The 22,900-nt window shown below is 43.5% G+C and overlaps 1 protein-coding gene across 2 annotated transcripts in view; it reads left to right on the forward strand.

Moving 5' to 3' along the window:
• The first annotated feature begins 9,434 nt into the window (after window positions 1-9,434).
• Window positions 9,435-22,900, forward strand: part of Marchf6 (membrane associated ring-CH-type finger 6) — a 74,848-nt gene continuing 61,382 nt past the window's right edge. Inside the window, exon 1 of one of the 2 annotated variants that reach the window (XM_021184198.3) lies at window positions 9,435-9,678. In XM_021184198.3, coding sequence (XP_021039857.1) covers window positions 9,660-9,678 — 19 coding nt within the window. In that variant the 5' untranslated portion in view covers window positions 9,435-9,659. The remainder of the gene's footprint in view (window positions 9,679-22,900) is intronic. The other variant, XM_021184199.3, reaches the window with a different exon arrangement.

Below are 22,900 nucleotides of genomic sequence, written 5' to 3' on the forward strand. Positions count from 1 at the left end.
ATGATGTGATGATTCCTGCTATCCCTCGGGTGGATCTTGAAAGCATGTTACATAAAAGAGGTTAGATATGATCACTTGTGTCTTAGGGTTTCCATTGCTGTGAAGTGACCCTACAACCAAGGCAAGGAGTATAAAGGAAAACATTTAACTTGGGACTGGCTTACAGTTTAGTTTAGTCCATTATCATTATGGTGGGAAGCATAGCACTGTGCAGGCAGACACAAGGCAACTTATAAAAGAAAGCATTTCACTGGAGGCTTGCTTACAGTTTCAGAGGATGAGGTCATGATCATCATGGCTGGGAGCTTGGTTGGCAGGCAGGCATCATCCTGGAGCAGTAGCTGAGAGCTTACATCTAATCCACAAGTAGGAGGCAGAGAAGGGGCAGGGGAGAGACTGAGACTGACTGGACCTGGTGTGGGCTATTGAAACTTCCAAGCCCACCTTCAGTGACACACCTACAATAAGGCCACACCTCCTAATCCTTCCTAAACAGTTCCAAACTGGGGACCAAGCATTCAAATACATATATATATATATATATATGATAGTGGGGGTCATTCTCATTCAAACCAGCACACTACCTGAAAAAGTCCAATCTGTAGTCAGAAAGGAGTGACTACTCACTTCCTAGGCTTTCTTCCTACAGAGAAAAAATGGTTAAAGACAGATTATGGTCAGGGCTGTATAACTGAATTAACTAAGCCAGTGTATGCTTTCAGGGGAAGAATCAGACCCAGTGGGGCCTATGCATGTTTGTTACTATCTATATCAGAAAAGCATCCAGGGAGAAAGTCCCAGGCTTTTCCTCCATCATCTCTCCTCCCTCCATGCTTCCTCTTCTCTATGGTGGTACAGTAGGGACATTAGAGAAAGCTCCTGGGGTAAGTGAAGATCCTTGAGGGGGCAGAGCCTGTAGAGACCAGGACCTGCTTCTCTGCCATGTTCCCAGGTTCATGGGCTCCAAGACTTAAGGAGCTGTTCTTAAATCCTTGATGCCAGAAAATCAGAGGCTGGCACCTGGATTCCATTGCTGTTGATCTCTGCTGCTCAAGGATAAAGGAGAAGGGCTCCAGGTCAGTAATCTCAGCACTTGGTGGGAGCTCAAGGCTAACCTGCTCTACATAGTGAGTTCCAGGGTAGCCATGGCCACATGGTAATACTCTGCTTAAAATAAATAAATAAATAAATAAATAAATAAATAAATAAATAGTCCTATGAGATGGCTTAGCAGGTGAAAACACTTGTTGCCAAGACAACAGGATTTCCAGGATATAGATGGTGGAAGGAGAGTACAAGTTGTCCTCTGACCTCCACTTATGAGTTGTGGCATGGCCCCTCCTACTCCCACATTCAGACAAAATAGATAAAAATATAATAAAAATACACACACACCCACACATGTACACCCACACACCCACACACGGGGGGGTGGGGGCTAGCACTACTGTTGCAGAGAACCTGAGCCTGGTTTCCAGCACCCACACTGGGCATATCACAACCACCTGTAACTCCAGCTGCAGGGGATCAAACCCCTCTGGCCTTTGTGGGGCCCTGCATTCACATGTACAACCTTATACCACTGCATATTTAAAAACAAAATAATCCTTAAAGATGTGTTTGCACATTAAAGTATTTAGGGGTAAGAATGAATATTTATAATCTCTTACATGGTTTTTGAGATGAATTGATACATTGTATAGAGAGAAACATTGGTAAAGAAAAGGTGGCAACATAGTAACATTTGCTGAGGGTGTGTGAAATGTCTGAAAATTTGTACGTCCTACAGCAATGTTCTTGCTAAACTGAGAATTATTTCAAATGTAGAAGATCAACTACTGAATGGGATAGTCTTGTTGCTGGGGTGGAGGGAACTATGCGCAGCACTGTGAACACACACACACACAGTCACACCTTACTGCAAACACATGGGGAGTCTCACTGTTACAGTGCCCAGAGTTGAGTCAGATACAAAGGTCTACAGTCTCATTCTAGTTATGTGAGTCTTAAGCCAGTGGAGCAGCAGGGTGATGGTGGAAATCACATTCATGTTGAGGAGGTGGGCACTGAGGAAGGTCAGAGGAAACTCTCAGGGACCCTGAAGAAATGGAGACGCTCCTTTTCTTTTTCTGGACTTGGATGTTGGCTGTAATTTATCAAGATCTGCACTTGCGCTGTGCACTTTGTCTGTTCTTGTTGTTAACCTTCCTTTAAGAAGGCTTAGACAGCCCAACCCCCATCTTAGCATGGCACACTTAGATCTACTCCCTCTTGAAGAGATTGAGGTATTCATACACATTCAATGGAGGTTGCATTTACCTTGTCATTTCGTTGCTGAGCAACACAGTTTAAGCTGCACAACCCACGGAGGCCAACCATTAAGAATCACTGGGGGAGGGGGCATGCTAAATCAAGACTCTAAGAATGATAGGCGTGGAGGATTCCCAAACTCTGTTCTGCTTGTACTCTCAGAGGTGAGGGGTGGGGTTGGGCATAGTGAACAACACAGACCATGCAAAAGGCTTGGCCCCTCCTGGCATGGGCTAGCTGCAGCCAACCACTCTGAAATGAGCCTGCCTGCTACATCTATCACTATGGCAACTGCTTCCCAAGCACTGGGGCTAAAATGAGGCTCTGTGGGTGTCCAACGGTGATTGGAGTCTCCTCTGACACAATGAACAAACAGATGAGTCATTGCAGGGAAGGGCACTGTCATTCTTGTTGAAATGAGACAGGCTGGTGAAGAGACCTCAGGGTAGAAGAGGGGACTGGAAGATTGGGTGGGCAAAATACTAACCATAAGACCTCAGAACTAGCCACTAAAATTAGGTAAAAATAAACAAAGTTTCCCAAACAAGAACAAGCAAGAGGCTATTCTGTGGAAAGGGAGTCCACCACTGCCAGTGGTGTTTGGCAGCAACTAAGGACAAGCAGAAGAGTGGAAGATCTTTATAATAAAAAAGAAAAAGGAAGGCTGGGGTGGGTAAAGAGAAGACCTGGTTAAAGGGTAATGTGTGAATGAGGTCGGGGCATCCCATGTGACTGGAATGGGAACAGACTTTTTCTCTAGCTGGTCCTAACGTTGGAAACAGCAGCAGCAAACTCAGAGGGAATCAGTGTTGCAGAGGAAAACCTGACCTGTTGTGCCTGGCTCACTGCTGCAGAGCAGGGGAACATGGCTTCCCGGGCTGGCTGCTGCAGGTTGTGGGACCAAGTTCTTTTACAAATGGTCTGGCCACCATCTGCGTTTGTTTTCTTTCTTTCTTTCTTTCTTTCTTTCTTTCTTTCTTTCTTTCTTTCTTTCTTTCTTTGGTTTTTCGAGACAGGGTTTTTCTGTGTAGCCCTGGTTGTCCTGGAACTCACTTTGTAGACCAGGCTGGCCTCGAACTCAGAAATCCGCCTGCCTCTGCCTCCCAAGTGCTGGGATTAAAGGCGTGCGCCACCACCGCCCGGCCCATCTGCGTTTTATATGAGCAATTTCTCAGGGAGTCCCCAGAGGCTAGAGAGCTCTAGAGAGGGGTGCTCGCAATCCTGTTAACTAAGAAGTGGGGCATGTGGTAGAGTACAGGAACGCTTGAGGGCTGTCCTACTGTGAGACAGACTCACAGTAGGAGAGCGCTGAGAGAGAGAGAGAGAGAGAGAGAGAGAGAGAGAGAGAGAGAGAGAGAGAGAGAGAGAGATAACTCTTTTAGGGAGGAGGAAGCCTCTTCTGATGTTAAAGTCGAGGTTGCTCATCCTCCAATAAGACAGCATGGATATTAACTAAATGTAGCCAGTTGGGCAGGACTCACGGGGCCTTGGTGCTCACAGCACTGCCTCAAGAGCTTTCCTTTCTGCCCCCATGTTACTGACAATGGCATGACTCTGCAAGAGAGCAGTCAGTGTTGCAGATTGTGGTTGGAATGAGCTGTCCCTGTGTGTCTCAGGCATTTGAATACTTGGTCCCCAGTTGGTGGCCAGTGGGGAATGTTAGGAAGTGTAGCTTTGCTGGAGAAAGTATGCCACTGAGGGCAGGCTTGGAGGTTTCAAACAACTGCTGTCATTTTGAGTTAGCGCTCTGTTTCTTGTTTGTGGATTGGAATGAGAGCTCTCAGCTGCTGCTCCAGTGACTTGGCTGCCTGCTTGCTGCCTTGCTCCCTGCCATGATAGCAATGTGCTCCTATCTCTCTGCAACCCAAGTAAATACTTTCTTCTATAATTTTACTTGACCATAATGTCTTATCATAGCAATAGAAACCCAAACTAATACAGATAATTAAGAGGGTTTTTTTTTTTGTTGTTTTTTTTTTTTGTTTTTGTTTTTTTGAGACAGGGTTTCTCTTTATAGCCCTGGCTGTCCTGGAACTCACTTTGTAGACCAGGCTGGCCTCGAACTCAGAAATCCGCCTGCCTCTGCCTCCCGAGTGCTGGGATTAAAGGCGTGCGCCACCACGCCCGGCAAGAGGTTTTTCAAGTTTCTGAACTACAAGTTAAAGAGTTTTAAGTAGCATGTGTTAGGATCAGGAACCGAGGAAGGCGTCAGAGATCTGGATACATCATCAGGACATGCGTGATAACTGAACCAAGTGGTGGGTAACTGAAGAGATCCCAGTAGATACCCAATGCCGTGTGCAGGGAGGCATGAAACTTCAGTCTGGGTGAGACTTTGCCTGGCTGGGGATGGGAGAAGAAGGCTAACGGGGGTGGTTTCTAGTGTTGCGTGTGACTTCTTATACTTGTAGTTTATATACATACACCCTCAAAGAATTGCCACAAAGAACTCACAAGGTCAGTGAATAAGGCATAGGTACATCTTTCCAGAAAGAATTTATGTTTCCTTCTGCTAAGGGCTTTGGAGACCTAGCAGCTCCAAGCTCCTTTTTTTTTTTTTTTTTGAGACAGTGCCTCAGTGTGTAGTCCTAGATGGACTATACTATATAGACCAGGCCAGCTTCAAACTTGGCCACCTGCTTGCCTCTGGCTCCCAAGGTGTGAGCCACCATTCTTGGGCCCAAGCTTGTTTCTACCAGATTCATTGCCTGAGCTGACTTGATCCCTGATGACCAAGTTTGAATGGCAGTACCTGCCAGGAGTGACTCGTAGATTTAATCTCTCAGGACTATGTCTAGCTTTCCCTCTTTCCACATTCGTATATCCTCTATTACTGGGGAGCCATCTTTTTACTCTTACCATCTTTAGTTGTTGACTGTAATACACTGTCTGTCTAACCACACCAGGCTTCTCTATTTTACCTGTATACTTTTTTTTCCTCGCTCTGCTTTTGGGTCTCATTTCAAGGAAGAGAAATGATAAAGAAGATAGAAAGGGAGAGGAGATAGGAATAAAGGAAGGTGAGAAGGGAAGAGAAAAATAATAGAAGTTGAAATGAGAAGGAAAGAGTTTAATTTTAAGACAGCACCATAAATTGCCCTTAGCAATCTGCTGTTCTTGATAATGTCAAGGTTGTGGTAAGGCTCTTGGCTTAGTCACTATATCTATGCTTCCTCAGGAGGTTTCTGGGCAACTGTTTCAAGGTCACAGGTTTGATACACACTTAAACTCACCATAAAAACAATAAAGGATTGAGGGTTTGATGGCAGTGAGCGGCTGCTATGCTAAACCAATGAGGTTTAAAATATGGAGCCCTAGAGTCAGACAGAGCTGTGGCTTAACGCTGCTTCCCTTTTCCCTCTGTGTTAGTCACCTGCTGTGAATCTGACTGCTCGTCTGTGAACGGGTGTATTTGCTTTACAGGGTTGCTATTGATATTCATTGGACATAATAGGAACTTTGGCTAATTACTGTTATTATTAGTTTGCCATTGTCATCATTCATGCTCAAAAAATTATCCTGTGTCCTCCCACGTGCCCTCTCTGAGTCATCTTGTCATCCCATAACAAGATCCCCACCCGACACAAGCTGCTTACACAGAAAATGAAGCTCTAGGCTTGCCAAGGTGACATGGTGAGACCATGTCCCAGAGCGAGGGATGGGGAGAGAGAAAAGAGGCTTACCTCGCTTGGTTTTGGAGGTTCAAGGCCATGTCATCCTGCATAATAACTTCACGTGGTGTGAGGATCTCATGGTTACTGGTGTGTGGGGAGTGATGTGTGGGTGCGGATGAAGTCCTGAGCAAGTGTGCACAACCGACAAAAGACACAACCATGTCAAGGACCTCAGTGCATCAGAACCATGGGAACTGAAAAAGCTTTCCTTGTTGGTGAAGCTCAGAGGCATGGCAAGGTCTTCCTCTGGTCCAAGTATGTTTACGGACAATTTGCCAGTGTGTGCAGAAACTAGTAACTGCAGCTTCTTCCTCCAGATGACTGCAGTGTGAGACCATCTGCTACAGTGACTCCTATCAGGTCTAGCCTACTCCTACCTCCATTGCTATTTACCGTAAGCATGGCGAGGTTCTGGGTTGTGGCATCATGAGGCCAGTCCACGAGAGTAAGCACGGCCCACAGATCTCAGCTTTTCTGTGTGACATGTATCCTTTCTTCACTCCTGTTGCTGCAAGCTGCGCAGGATAGGACAGAGGATGAAGGTGATGTGCATACAAGAGTGCGTGGAATCAGGAGCTGAGCATCTGCATGGGGCTAAACTTAGCCTTTTTTTTTTTTTTTTTTTTTTGGTGAGAACTCCCAAAGACAAACCTACAGGGACTGTCTTCTGTTGGGGGATTTTTTTTTTTTTTTTTTTTTTGTCTATTCTATTGTGTTCTAGTACATCAAGGTAGGAGAGAAGGAAGGTTAGAGGGAAAAGGGGATGTAGACCTTTTTGACTACTCCTGATCATTAGGGGCATTGGGTTTCTTGGGATCAGTCCAATCTTCCTCAACAGGGCATCTCCAACCTCTCATTAAACAACAGCAACAGGAGCAGCAGGAACCAATAACCTCCTTCTCCTCTTCTGCCTCCTCTTCCTTCTCTGCCTCCTTCTCCTCTTCTGCTTCTTCCTTCTCTTCTGCCTCCTCCTCCTCTCCCCACTTCTCCTTCTTCCTCAAAGCACTGCCCACTGCTCTGGGGACTCTGCCATTTAGATCACACCCCTCCTAGAGCATGAGACAATCATAGTTAATGATTGTGGCCAAACTGAAGCAGCCCCATATCCCACACCTGGGGTTAAAACAAAAACAGTCACATAACTGGTTTTTTGTTTCTTTTTTTTTTTTGGTTTTTTGAGACAGGGTTTCTCTGTGTAGCCCTGTAGTTCTGGCTGTCCTGGAACTCACTCTGTAGACCACACTGGCCTCGAACTCAGAAATCTGCCTGCTTCTGCCTCCCAAGTGCTGGGACTAAAGGCGTGCACCACCACTGCCCAGCTTTTTTTTTTTTTTTTTTTAAATCAAACAAACTCTCACTACCATCTTCCAATGTCACACCCATCCTTAGGCACCGGATGTTAGGCCCCACTTCCCAATGTTGCCAGTAGTTTCCACAAGTGTCACCTCTGGGTCAAACTTTTAATTACAACAGACCCCACAAACAGAACAAGCTGTTTGCAGACTCCAACATTCTCTTACAATAGCGGTAGTAAAGTATCCTCAGAGCACAGTAAACAGCACACTTCCACACAATCGTGGCAGTACCATGAATATGGTTGTGTCCATGTAGTTACAGGCCCTCCTTCAGCACAGTCCTTAGGTTCAGGGATGGGCACTTTGCTGGAGAAATTGCTTTTCCCTGAGAGCTTTAGATTTGGTAGTAGAGAGCTTCATGTTCGCCCTGTATCCAGCCATGTGGAAGAAGTTGGCTGGATAAGATGAACCCAATGTGCATAGAAAGGGCAAGCTGAGGATGGGGCAGAGAGACTCTGGTTCTAGTAGCACTGTGACCCAGCACAATCTAATCTCGAAGTTCACATTAAGAGTCTTATCCTGCTTTTAGCCTAAAAGTAGTTAAGCTTGCATTAGCAGCATCTAGGAGGACTCACTGATTTATACAACTCAAAGGGTTGTTGTAAAGACCACCTGGCATATAATAGGAACTAAACAAACATTGTCTAATTACTTATATATCATCCAAAGTCTAAACCAGAAAAGGTAATTCACTGCACAATGTATTGCTATGTGGAAGGGAGATCTTTCCCCTTGAGTTCCCAAGAGAAAACACAGAAAATCAAAAGGAGAAAGCCCCCGCATTCTACCACCGTACATTACCCATGGCCAACAGGTTCACACACCCGTCCTGAGTACTATTAATGATACTTTCTCCTGCAAACTTTTTTCTTTCTCCCAGAATCCTTCCTCCTATGCTATCTGACAGACTTGAATTCTGGTTCTGTGTTTCTGGTCTCGGCTAGCTCAGAGTAGGCCACTATAGGCCCTACAGAGTGAATTCTTACTGGACTCATCTCCACTATTGTGGCAGCAAGAGTTTGCCTCTAGAAATACAGAAGACAGACAAATCAATGACTTTATTCAAGGCTTGCTGGTTTTTTTGAAGGACTCCTTTTCAAACTCAGACGAGGATTGAGTAGAGTCTTTCCAATTCCTACTTACACAGATGGACAAAGTTCCCCTTTCCTTTCTTTCTTTCACTTTCTCTAGACAGGGTTTCTCTGTGCAGCCCTGGCTGTCCTGGAACTCACTCTGTAGACCAGGCTGGCCTCGAACTCAGAAATCCATCTGCCTCTGCCTCCCAAGTGCTGGGATTAAAGGCATGCACGACCTCTGCCAGGCCAAAATTCCGTTTCTTGAATCTACTTTCCGTTATGTGCACGTTTAAGCATCCGGGTTGGAAAAACTTTTATTTAGAGAGAGCTCTAAGGATTATGTGAGGAAGGTGGCCTACTGATGCGAGCAGGTCTGAGTCTTTCATCATTCTTTCATCAGCCATTTAGTTCTGGCCAGGTAAGCTTCCCTTAATTGTGTCGACATCTGAACCCATTTCCCTTAGAGGTAGATTTCAATGTTGGCTTTCAGCTGTGAAGACGTGGTCTTTCCACTCAATTGCATAAGCCTCCCCAGGAGAGATTCTGATAACCTGGGTGCTCGTATTTTTCCATCTTAGGGATGCTTCTGTAATTCTTTCAGACGTGCCACAGAACCACTCAGGAGCGGAACCAAAAATGCTCATTCCGGGGCCGACTCTGAATGCCCCGGGAGTGGCGGTCGGGTACCCCAAGCTGGGACCCTTTGTCCCCCACACCCGCTCCGGCGGGCGTGCGTGCGCGCCGGGCTCGCTCCCGCCGCTCTGCGTTCCTTCTGTCCCGGAACGCGCCCGCGCCGCCGCCCCTCCGCGAGGTGCCTGCCGCCTGCCTCTAGGTTTTCAGTCTCCATCCCGCGCGCAGCCTTCGCCACCAGTCAGGCTGTGCTTCGCACCCCGTCCCCGCCCCCGCGAGCCTAGCGCCCGGCGCGAGCGCGAGCGAAGGCGCGCGCCGGATGTGACGCGCAGCGCTCCGGCGCCCCGCCTTTTCCGCCGCGCGCCCCGCCCAGGCCCGTCGCTCGGCCGCGCGCCCCTCCCCCCTCCCCGGCGCTCGCTTTCTGTCAGCCGCTGTCCCTGTCCCCCTCGCCCGCGACCGGCTTCCTCTCGCACCCGAGCGCACGCACCTGCCCGGCCCGCGTCCTCTTCCTCCTCCCCTCCTCCCGCCCGCCCGCCCGCCTTTCCCTTTGGGCCCCGAGGCTCTGCCGGGTCGCGGGCGCCTCGCGGCTGCGTCACCGCCGCCCCCCAGACAAGATGGACACCGCCGAGGAAGGTGAGGCGGCGGCGCCCGCGCCCTTGCAGCGGCGCCCGCGCTCCAGTCGGGCCGAGGCGCTCGCGGCGGATCCCGCGGGCAGTTTGCTTGCCCGGCGGGTGGGCGGGCGAGCGCGCGGGTCGAGCCGGTCCTCCAGCGGGCTCGGATCGGAAGGTGACCCTCTGCGCGCCCCCCGCCGGTTCCCGCGGGTGACGACGACTCAGCCTCGGCTGGGACACTGGGGTGCCAGGACTTCGGTGTCCGAGACGTGGGGTGCCGGGACGTGGGACATCCGGGACGTGGGGGTGTCGCGACGTGGGGTGCTCGAGACATGGGGATGTCGGGAAGTGGGGCGCTGGAGACCATAGGGTGCCCGAGGCGTGGGGCTGCCGGGGACTTGACGGTGTGGAAGATCGGGGCCCCGGCCACCGCCATCCCGCGGTCCGCGGAGGAGGGGGCCGCAGTGCGAAGTCCGGGGGCGTTTCCACTCCCCTCCCCCACTCGTTTTTTCCCCTCCGTGTTCGGGTCTGTTTGCTGTTGGCCTGTAGGCCCTACCTCTGCCACACAACTTCTTTGTTGACTTTGAAACTTCGCGGAAAATACCCCGCGAGGTGAGGACTGCTGAGTGGACTGAACTGACCCCTGCTGCAAAACCATGCCCTCTGCTTGCCTTACCCTAACTGCATTGACCAGACCCGAGAGAAGACGGTTTCTAGAGACTATCGGAGGGGGGAAAGGCGAATATTTAGGTTTCTTCTAAATCCTTGGCACCACAAAGCAAGGGTTTGTTTTGTTTGTGGAAGTGTACTTTGGATGCGGTTGTTTTGAATTAGCAGAGAACACGAAAGAAAAGCAGACACATGGGTGTAGAAAGTAGCCCCTTACCTGACGTTGTGGCAGAGTGTTTTAAAGCAGTTTTTAGAGGCACAGTACTAGTGAATCTGTAGAGGAAATTATGGATCATGTATTTACTAGTGCAGATACTCACTGTTTAGATATATTCTTGTTCGAATGAGTGTTCTTTTCAACTTCAGGCTTTATTTTACCGACTTTACATGCAATTGAACCATCAAGCACTTGTACTGAAGTCATTAGAGTAATAAAAAGTTTAGTAATAATGTGATGAGTTGATTTTTAAAAAAAAAAGTATTGTTTACAAAACATGCACAGGAGGATTGATTTACTTTGACATTCCCGACAGCCCTACGGGGGTGGATGTGTTACCTTTCGTGGCTGTGGAAATGTAGGCTTATTTAATAGCTTGGTTAAGGTTCACACGGGTGGTAAGAGACAGTTGACCCTATTTTCATTGTTTGTCGCTGCCACTTCATTATGCTACAGTACGGTTCTATTCAATGAATGAAGCTAGTTGCCATTGCAGAACTTTGGGAAAGAAATTGTTGAGGATTAGCAATCGCCCAGGCTGATCTTGTGTTTACATCTCTGTAGGTTTCACAGCCGTTTATATTCAGTGCTGCGTGTCGTTGTTTTGTTTGGTTTTTGAAATGAGTTCTCCCGTACTCCTCTGTTTCAGCATCTTGTACTACCATGCCTGGCTTTGATTCGAGTTTGTTTGTATTTTGCTCATATGTATTTAATCGTTGTTAGATGCTATGAGTGCTGGGACTCAAACCCTGGTCCTCTGTAAGAACAAGCGCTCTAAACTGCACATAATCTCCTTTGATTTAAGTTTTAATGACTAAATCTAGCATCTGTATTACTTGGCTTTGCACTGGCATATTATATGAAAACCTGATTTTTTTCCACCTGGGCAGTAGTTAGTACTTCACAGATTTATGAAATGACCACAGGTATTAGTAACTCAGGAATTGAGAAACTGAGTGTGATGTCATGAAGGAAATGGTACTTCTAGTGCTTGAAGGTACTTTTTTTATATTGGGATAAGATATAAGTGATGTTTAAAAAATCAATTTGGATATTGAACTGAAAGTAACTGATGACGTAGTGAGGACTCAGAGTGCTTTCCCTTTACTAACACTGTAGTACCTCTCCGGTTTAGGAAGGAAGCGACCTGCCGTTACACAGGTGAAGGAACTGAAGGTTAATTTCGATGAGCAAGCAACTTGCCCAAGTTCACTCAGGTAGTAAAGGCAGGAGAAAGAGTCATTCATGTCAGACCCCGTGTAGTTATTCATAAGTGAACTGGAGAGATGGCTCATGAGGCTCGTCAAGTGTTCCAGAGTGCGGTAACTTGTTTTTGTCATTTCCTTTGGAGGATGAATTATTAATATAAGTTAACAAGACCTTTGCCAGTATTCTCCTTCCACCGTATGGGTTCTAGGAGTTGAATTGAGGCCACCAGGCACCTTTCCTTACCTGACGAGTCAACTCTCTAGGCATATGAAAGTGAATAGTAATAGTTTTCATGGCCATTTTTGTAAAGTTTTGAATTGGAAGTTTTGTTTTTTTTTTTTTAATTTCACAACTTAAAATTGACTTGAAATAACTGCAAGGGATAGATTCATGACAAACATTATAAAATGAAGGTGGCACAAAGCTTGTAAATGATTCTACTTGCTCAGTTACTGCAGGGTATTTAAAACAGTATCATAGAGTGTTTTGACTTGAATGCAAGTATGTGTGTGCACCATGTGTCTGCTGGTGCCATGGTGGCCAAAGAGGGCACTGGATCCCATGGAATTATTGGAGTTATGAATGGCTGTAAGCTTCCCTGTGGGTGCTGGGAACTGAACCCAGGTCCTCTGCCAGAACAGCTAGCGCTCTTAATTACTGAGCCAGCCATCTGTCCAGCTCCTGTAGATTATTTCCTAAATTAAAGAAATAAAATTTGTTTCTTTTGACTATAAACTGTTTGTTGGTTTTGTGTTTGGAAAGTATGACTTAACAGAAAGCAAATTAAATTTGTTTTACTACATTTATTTATTTATTTAAAGAGAGTATGTATATATGTATGTATGTGTGCCCATTTCATGGTGCAATTATGGAGTTTAGAGGACAACTTGTAGTAGTCGGTTCTCTATTCAGTTTCTCCTTCAATCATGTGGGCCTTGTGTATCAAACTCAGGTTGTTAGATTTATTAACAAGCACCTTTACCTGATGAGCCAGACCCATTAAATACTTGTTAATAAGAGTGCATGTCGTAGGGCCGGAGAGATGACTCAGTAGTTAAGGTCCCTGGCTGCTCTTTCAGAAAACCTCACATCCATTCCCAGCACCCATATCGCAGCTTACAACTGTTTGTAACTCCAAGGAATCCATCGCTCTCTTCTGGCCTCCAAAGGTAACAAGTATGCATATGGTGCACAAATACACATGCAGGCAAATACCTATACACATTAAAATATATTTTTTAATGCGTTAATTTATAATCTTCCAGAAGACCTCATTTTACTTCCCAGTGCCCATGTCAGGTGGCTCACAGCTGCCTTTAATACCAGCTGCAAAGGCTCTTGTCCTCTGAGGGCACCCCTCACCAACCCCTGCTTGCCAACATACATAGTGGGCATACAGATGCACATATATAATATATATGAAGAAAATATAAAATACGTCTTTTAAAAATCTGTTAGCACTATTCCCTACTTAGGAAAACATTTGTTTTAAAAATTAAATATTCTGGGTGTGGTGGCGCACACCTTTAGTTCCAGCACTGGGAGGCAGAGGCAGGCAGATTTCTGAGTTCAAGGCCAGCCTGGTCTACAAAGTGAGTTCCAGGATAGCCAGGGCTATACAGAGGAACCCTGTCTCGAAAAAACAAAACAAAACAAACAAAAAGATTTAAATATTCTATGAAAAATGATTGTTAGTAAGCACCCACCACAGAAATAGCTTGTTACATTTTTCTGTTAGACTGTCGTCTACAATACTGTAATGCTCAGGATGTTTGTATTTTCAGCAAAGGATTTATTTTTATAATCTCTGCCTCTTCATAGTAAATAGTTACTAAATTTTAAAGATTGCTAAAGTCAATCTTTTAAAGTTTAAAGTGCAAAGTGTATTGAATTATATTTTTGTCAAATTGGCAAGTTTGTACTTTGTTCTTGTATTTGGTAGATAACTCATTACTTGTGAATAGTTTGTATAACTACAAGTGTGTTATGTAAACTGCTGGCATCAAATCTTAAAATTTCAGAGCTAGAGGCGACCTTAGGGCATCCACCCGCTTCACTTTATGGGTTAGGAGTCTAATCTTGTAAGGCACTGAGATTTTTCAGTTTCAGAAAAAAAGATCTATGCTGTGCTCCAAGATACAAGGGTAAGTGCTGCAGTGTTGGAATAGATGTTGCAATCAAGAATTCATGTCTGAAGCTCTCATAAAAATATTAAGTATTTTGCTACAGTGGAACACTTATATTTTAACCCAATGATAGATACATAAAGCAGGCTCTTTTGTTTTCCATTTTGCTAAATAGCTACTTACAGCAATGAACATAATACACATTTTTTGTCAGTATTTTTGTAGGGTACTAAAATTCTACTTTGTGTTTTATGACGGAAAATATTAGTTTGTGTTTATTTTTATTTATTTATTTTTTTTGAGACAGGGTTTCTCTCTATAGTTTTACTTGTCCTGGAACTCAATATGTAGGCCAGGCTGACCTCAAAACTCATAGAGAGCTTCCTGCCTCTGTGTCTCAAATGCTGGCTGGCATCAATGGTATGCATCACTGTGCCTGGCCTTGGTAAATACTCATTTTTAAAAATATGAAGGTGAGATGTATTACAACTAATCACATTGTTTAACATTATGGCAAAAGCATGCAGCAGTTTAAATTTAGGTGGAAAAGTAGCTTTTATTTGCCAGATGTAGTTGTCATCTCAGAGGCTTACTACTGAATAAACTCCCCCTTTCTAGTTCTCTCTGAACTCTGGCTGGCTGGTTCAATTCAGCTGTTCTGGCCCAAACTCCTCTCCAAGCTGACTGAGTCAATCTGGCTTTTCACTGAGTTGCTGTGCTTGATCTCTTAACTCTCGTAATCTGTTTTAATCTTCTGACTTCTTCTGTTTCACCTGCAACCTCTCTCAGTAGAAACTGTTCTGGTTTCTCTATCTCTGATCTCTCTCTGCACTGTTAACCTTAAGTTGCCTCTCTCCTATGCTGTTCTTGTGCAAATTGAGTGTATCCTATCTTTGACTTAGTCTGTCAGTATTTTCTCTGATTCATCACTTTGTCTGCTCTGCAATTAGACGACACTTGTAAACATGACTGCTTCCTTATACAAACTAACTTTACCTTCAATGTTAGGGATTAAAGATGTGTACTAAGGGCATGTCTGTATTCCAGCTGGATCACACAGACCTAGCTCTTTGGATGTTATTCCTTTCCTAGGGTAGCTGTATTACTGGATTAAAATTCTTCTACATTAGGAGAAATGTGTTAAAAGGATGGGCAGATGTCAGAGTCAGATAGCTAGCTAGCTTCTTTTTTAGAATGTTTTAGAAATAGGTCTTTTACTATTGTTTCCAGACATAACTGGATTCATTTTAACCCAGACTCATGGCTCTGGGGAGTGAGTGAATGAACTGGGGAAGAACAGGTACATCATGAAGACATTTGGGGGTGGTTGTCTATTGGAAGTACAGAGTGGGCACCAGTGTAGGGCCTTTCATAGCCCTATTAGGAGGTAGGAGCAGAGGTGACATAACAGATTTTCTTGCCACTCTGTTACTGGCTATTTTCCTTATGCTGCTAGCTGTTAACCACAGATTTCTGGGAGCTAGAATATGACTAGCTCATTTTGATCCAAGAGGCAGGGTGAGAGTGGTAAAGAGAAGAGAAGAAAACAAAACTGTGACTGGCATTGTCTGTTCTTGAGCTGACCAGACATCCAAAAACATGCCTGCTTACATGGGTGAACTGGAGTACTAGGGATTCAAATGCTACGATGAAGTCTGTGCTACCTAGAGACTGTTTTTGAGTTACCTCCATCCAATTTCTTTCAGATTAGACTGCTTGTTTGTTTCTGTAAGGGTATGAAGATAACTCATTTTTAGTGTAATGAAGAATGAGATTTTAACAGGGATTAAGAAGTCAGTCATCAAGGGAAGCGTCAGATGAATACCCATTGTATTTCAGTGGGCTATGGAAGTTTAAATGAAGGTAGTGGGAATGGAATGTACATAAAGCAGATCTCTATAAACCATAACAACTAAATAACTGAGATAGCCTAGAGAGGAGGAGTTGTAAGGAAATGGTTTCTAGAGTAGTAGTATCAGTCAGCAATGGGGAGAGTTGGGATTTGACCATTGTTTTAGTTTTCAAGGATTGCTGTGACGAAATGCCATAGTCTGGGTGTTAACTGTGCACAGCCCTGGAGGACAGAAGCTTTGGACAGAAGCAGGTGTTGACAGGTGTCCTCCTCCTGAGGAATGTGTTCTCCTTGGCTTGGGTATGGTTATCTTTTCCCTCTGGCCTTCCATCAGCACAGATGTGTGTCTCAATCTCTTCTTACAAGAACAGTCATACTGCTTACGTCCCACACTAACAACTACACTGTTAATCATCTTTTCAAATGTGGTCACATCTGAGAGGTTTTTCTGGTGGGAGGGATGGGGTAGCCTGCTCAGTTCTTGTGGCTCAGAAGCCAGTGAAGCATCCCCTCAACTCTTATTTGCGATTGTTTAACCTCAGCATCATAGTCTTTCTTATTTTTCTGCCCTTTCTTTACTTCTTCTTGATGGTGTATTCTAAAGATGGAAATAGGTTTAATAAAGTACAATTTGCACCCAATGAAACTTACATTTTGGTATGCAGTTCTGCTAGAACATTTTTTTAGATGGGGGGTTTTGGAGACACCATACCTTTAGAGATTTTGTCTCTATTTACTGAATATTGAACACCCACTGTGTACTTAGGACCTTTGCTAACTGGGTCGATATGTTTCATTTCTTCCTCCCTAATTGTATAGTGCTTGGAAGCATTGTATTAAGTGTAACATTTGGAAGGTTGTCATTCTTTGTTTCAGGAATGACTCTTACAGGCTAATGTGTTGCAGGAGAAGAAACTGTCTGGGAGGTTGTGGAACCTTTAGGAGGTGGGGCCTGCCTGGAAAGCGGTGGATTAGAGAACTGTTGGCCTGGAGGATTGTCAAGAGGAAGAGAGTTCATCCTTTGGGTCTGAGCTCTCTGCTTCCTCATTTTCTGAGATGTAACAAGTCTCATCACAGACTGTCACAGAAGAGCCTAGTGGCTGTGCTTCCTTCCACTTTGGGCAGTATCTCTTTTAACAGTGAGTCAAAATTAGTCTTCCTACATTGTTTCTGTCAGATGTTCTGTCACTTTGACAAGAAAAGTAATAGAGGATGGTTGATTAAGAGGAGTGTTCCAAGTTTACTCTCAGGACTCTTTACGGTGTTTGTTTACTTGTTTTTATCTAGGATCTTTATTTGTCCTTGAACCTCCTGTGTGTTCTAGGTTAACTTCCTACCTGCAGTCCTGTGTCAGTGTCAAATTGTGCTGGAACCACATCTGTCTTTCTTTGAGTTCTTAAAATTGAGGAACCACAACACTTAAGTTGTTGTGGGTTGTATAAATAGATATTTGCCCTATTAGAAAGGAAGCTGTTTTATTTATGTTTATTCTGTGTATGCACACACAGGCTTGAGTGTGGGGATCAGAGAAAAGTGTAGGGGAGTTGGTTCCTTTTGGCATCAAACTCAGAGTCAGGCTTGGTGTCAAGGGCTCTTTACCTGCTGAGATGTTTTGATAGCGTTGATAAACAACCTTTAAGAGTTAAAGAGTATTTAAAAGTAATGATGGAGCTGGAGAGAAGGCTCAGCAGTTCTTACTGCTCTGGCAGGGGACTTAGGTTCAATTCCTAGCGCTCACACAGTGACTCAGAACTGCCTGTAACACTAGTTGCAGAGAATCCAGTGCCCTCTTACCAGGCATGTAGGTGGTGTACATACATATACATAACATACATAACAATTAAAAGGAATAATGTCAGTACATGCTACAGGATAACTTTATGATACATATGTTTTCCCAAGGTGAAAATCTTGACTGTAAAGTCTAGTAGTATTTTAAGTCTTTGAAGATGTTTTATATATGGGTTATTAGAAGACAATTCCTCACTTGGCTTTTGCATTCACTCTGTTTACCTGTTTTGGTTAAGTGAAAACTTTGGATTGAAAAGGGAGAAGTATTTTCAGATAGTTTTGTGTGTTTGTTACTATGTCAAAACTTAAGTGAAAATGAATCTGAAAATGTCCATTTTTAAATTAAAAGCTTTAAGTCTGATGTTAAAATGTTTGGTCTAGGCTGGGGACATGACTTAGGTTAAGAGCACTTGTTGCTCTAGTATAGGACCCAGTTTGTTTCCCAGCATCACATGGTGATGCGCAACCATCAGTAATTCCACTTCCAGGGAATCTGACTCCCTCTTCTAATCTGCAAGGGTACCAAGCATGCATGTGTTACACAGACATATATGCAGGAAAATACCCATAAACATAAAATTAGTAAATCTGAAACTTTTTTTTTTTTTAAAGAATCTCTTGGTCTGATATGGTATGTTTCCATATGTAAAATGTACATAGGCAGTTGGTTTTTGACAAAAGCATAGATTTTTTTTAATAAATGATGCTGGAATAACTGAATATCGACAGGAAAATGAACTTGGAGCCATGGTCCTTTGAGTAAATCAAGGTTAATTAAAAAAGAATGTTAGACTCAGTTGAAAAGCCCAAAACTTAACTAGGAGGTTTTTTTTGTGGTCTTGGGCTAGGTTGAAACTTCTGTAAGCTTGATTTCTCAAGAAGGATGTTGGATGGCTTTGATGGTTTCTACAAAGGTACTTAGTAACGTCCTCATCTGATAAACGTGTCAGGGCATTATTCGCCAGTACTTAGAAACAAGGCACACCTGGGATGGACGACATGAACATTATGCTAGGTGAAGAAACAAGTTGCAAAAGACCACATTTTATGTGATCCACTTTGTATGGAGTGTCAAATAGACAAATAGACATTTGTAGACAAATTTCTGTATAGAGTAGATTAGTGGTTGCATGACATGGTGGAAGGCCTGATAGAACTGCTGTCAGTTACAAGGTTTTTTTTTTTTTTGTTGTTGTTGGTTTTTTTTTTTTTTTTCAGAGTAAAGAATGGAACTTTAATCTTTATTTACAGGACATGACAGGGTACGAAATTCAACATAGAAATAGGAGCTATTGAACTGCCCATTGTGACTCCTGCACTAAGAGCCATAGGGAATATTGTCACTGGAACAGATGAACAGACTCAGAAAGTGATAGATGCAGGAGCACTTGCAGTCTTTCACAGCCTGCTAACAAACCCCAAAACTAATATTCAGAAGGAGGCCACATGGACAATGTCGCACATTACAGCTGGATGCCAGGACCAGATACAGCAAGTTGTGAATCATGGCCTAGTCCCCTTTCTTGTTGGTCTTAGCCGACTTTAAGACACAGAAGGAGGCAGCGTGGGCTATAACCAACTCTACCAGTGGTAGGACTGTTGAACAGATTGTGTATCTTGTTCATTGTGGGATAATAGTTACAAGGTTTCTTGATGTCTTAAAAGTAGTGATGATGGTCAACTCATGTTGACTTGCATACTTTGTGACTTAACTTCATGGTGTATAAAGTACTTTAAAAAGAAAGTTAAATTGTATTTGTGACATTCTAAAGAGAGTAGCTAAACTGATCTGGTAAAATGACTTACCAAACCAAGTCTTAGACTGTGTAAGGTCTGAAGTAGGTCAGGTCTTTATTAGTAGGGCGGTGAGAAAATGATTAAGTCCATTGACAGTGCAGGGGGAGTAGGAAAGCACCTCCTTCCTCTCTAGTGCCTGCCAGCACCCTTTAGTGACAAAACTGAACTGAAAAAAGAAACGGGTGCTGGTGGAGCTCAAGAATCGAGGGGTGACTTGAGGCTGAGAATAGTTATTGCTTCTGCAGCTAAGCCTTCTCCCCAAGCTACTGGCAAAATTGTCCTTAACCTCTGCAATAGGTTGAAGCCCTGTACCTGCAAATTAATTGTTTCTGCTGGTTGTTAGAACCAGAACTATACAATATTTCTTTCTTCCCTTCATTTTGCTTTCCAAAGTGTTCCTTATAGACAGACTCTTAACATAAATTTAGTCTTTCAGGAGGGCAGAAAATGTAGTTTTCAGGCTACCAAGAATAGCAGAAAAGGTTGTTGTTTGCATTGATATCTAGAAAGGTAAGAAAATAAACTTGGGGATACATAGGGAATAAGAGTTTTAATGTTTATTATTGTGTATATGGATGTATATAGTGTGTGGATGTGGAGTCAGAGGAAAGGTCTGTAGAGTCATTTCTTGCGCCCCTCCCCCTTTATGTGGCTTTGGGGATCGGACTTAGCTGGTCAAGCTGTGCTTCAAATACAAATGCCCTTACCAGCCAAGCTACTTGCTGGCCGGCCAGCCGGGGGGTTGGGGTTTTCAACATTGTATGTTGCCTGCTTCCTAAATCCACATTTTAAAAAGAGATATTTTCACAAAGAATTTGGGGATCAGAGACAGGGTGTCATAGGACTTAAGTTGGCCTTTAAGTTTCTGTGGGAATGGACATAGTTGTGAACTCATTCCACATCCCAAGTGCTACCATACCTAGCAAAAATGAATGCTTAAAAATAAAATTTGAGCAGCTAAAATATTTTATTATAATAGTAAAGTAGCAACAAAACACTCACTACTTTGAAAAATAAAATAAGCCGGGCAGTGGTGGCGCACGCCTTTAATCCCAGCACTTGGGAGGCAGAGGCAGGCGGATTTCTGAGTTCGAGGCCAGCCTGGTCTACAAAGTGAGTTCCAGGACAGCCAGGGCTATACAGAGAAACCCTGTCTCGAAAAACCAAAAAAAAAAAAAAAAAAAAAAAAAAAAAACCTTTTTTCTTTTGTTGAAAATAGATTTTAAAATACCATATATTCTGATTACAGTTTCCCCTTCCACAATTCTTCCAGTTCCTCTCTACCTGCCCTTCCATCCTGATCCACATCCTTTCTGTCTCTCCTTAGAAAAACAGGCTTCTAAGGAATAATAATAAAGTAAGATAAGACAAAAACAAACTGGAATGGGACAAAACAAACAGAAGAAAAAGATGCCCCCCCCCACTCCCCAAAAAAGCACAGGAAACATAGATGCAGAAAGATACATGTTTGCACACACGGAAATCCCATAAAAACATGCAAAGACCTGTAAGGTGAAAAAAAAAAAAAGTCCCAACACAACATTACACATGCAAAGACCATCCACAGATGCTGTTGAGTGCATTGGCACTGCTGGCCATGGGACCCGCCTTTACTTATGATTTGCTTTCCCCTTGGTTTGGAGCTAGCTTCTGGGTAAGGAAGGGGTGGGGGCGTATATCCGCTTGTCTCGGCTCTAGACTCTATCTGGTTCCGACCCACCCAGGAGGATTGTGCTTGCTGCCACAGTCTCTGAGTTCATATGTGCACCCATTGTGCTCTGTTTCCTGGATCTTGTTTCCTGGGTGTCCTCCATCCCTACTAGCCCTTAGCTGTCTTCTAACCAGTTCTAACGACTCCAATGTTTGCAGTTTCTTTCTTAAGCTGTTTTGTTTGTTTGTTTGTTTGTTTTTTGTTTTTTTGTTTTTTGAAACAGGGTTTCTCTGTGTAGCCCTGGCTGTCCTGGAACTTATTTTGTAGACCAGGCTGGCCTCAGAAATCCCCCTGCCTCTGCCTCCCAAGTGCTGGGATTAAAGGCGTGTGCCACCACTGCCCAGCAAGCTGTTGTTCTTTATTTAGAAGCAGAATGTGTTTATTTTTTATTTCTGCTTTGTTTTGTTAATCTGCATTTTTCTGTGAATACATACAATTTTAAAGGAATTATATTCCATATAGAGAAAAGTATACAATTAATGCAGATCTTTTCACACATGTAGGCTAACTACAGACATCCAGAGTAATATTTTCTTTCTTTCTTTCTTTTTTTTTTTTTAAGATTTATTTATTTATGTAAGTACACTGTAGCTGTCTTCAGACACTCCAGAAGAGGGCATCAGATTTCGTTATGGATGGTTGTGAGCCACCATGTGGTTGCTGGGATTTGAACTTGAGACCTTCAGAAGAGCAGTCGGCACTCTTAACCACTGAGCCATCTTGCCAGCCCCAGAGTAATATTTTCAATAATATATTTTTAATATTTGCCTATTATGATTGAAGCTACTAGTTGTAAACATTTTACTGGCAGATAATAAAAGTTTATTTCCTCCAGATGAAACAATACCAGCATTGTTTGGATCATGTTGTGTATATTCTGGATAGGATGTGATAAGAATGGATGTGATAAGACCTTTGTGGTCTCCTGCTCCAAATCAATGAGGAATGAGTCAGTTTTCAGTAGAAGTTATTGAACAGTAGCCTTCAACAATACTTTTTAAGTTATGGTCATCAACATCAGGAAAAGTAAGAAACTCCCAGAATCAAAAGAAGCCCAAGGAGGGGGCTGGAGAGGTGGCTCAGTGGTTAAGAGCACTGACTGCTCTTCCAGGGGCCCCTGAGTTCAGTTCCCAGCAACCACATGGTGGATCATAACCATCTGTAATGGGATCTGACACCCTCTTCTGGTGTGTCTGAAGACAGTTATACTTGTACATAAAATAAATAAATCTTTAAAAAAAAAAAAAAAAAGAAGCCCAAGGAGACATGACCACTAAGTGTGTATGGAATGTGCAGGAAAGGAGCCTTAGGTAAAAACTAAGGGATTTTGAATTAACAATGGACTTCAATTATAATTTATCAGTATTGGGTAATTAAATTTAAGAAAGTATAACAAATCCTAATAAGACATTAATAAGAGATACTGTGTGCTGAATTTTGTCCAATCTCCTCTCATAAGTTCTGTAAGTCTGACTGTTGTCTATTAGTAATGACAGTAAATTCTGGAATCACCACATTTATCATTGACAGAACTAGGAGATGTTCAAATCATTTTACATAAATAATTTTCAAAGGAAAATAAACAGGACTGGAGAGATGACTCAGTAGGTAAATGCTTGCCCTGTATGAGGACCTGAGTCCAGAGCCTCAACAAAGCCTCAACCAAAGCCAGCACAATAGCATGTCTAGTCCCATTGCTTCTGTGGAAGACAGGACACAACTTGGTAGAGTATTTGGAAATGTTCAGCTTGGCTAGTAATAAATCTTTGTGATTAGCTGCTGTACTACCTAGTTATTTTTTTATCTACATTCAGTAATGCGTTTCACTATAGGAACACATGCAGTACAAATGTGAGAGCATAACAAAGTTGA

The sequence above is a fragment of the Mus caroli genome, unplaced genomic scaffold (genome assembly GCF_978045245.1).
Source record: "Mus caroli unplaced genomic scaffold, Mus_caroli_1 scaffold_16, whole genome shotgun sequence".
Classification (NCBI taxonomy): Eukaryota; Metazoa; Chordata; class Mammalia; order Rodentia; family Muridae; genus Mus; species Mus caroli.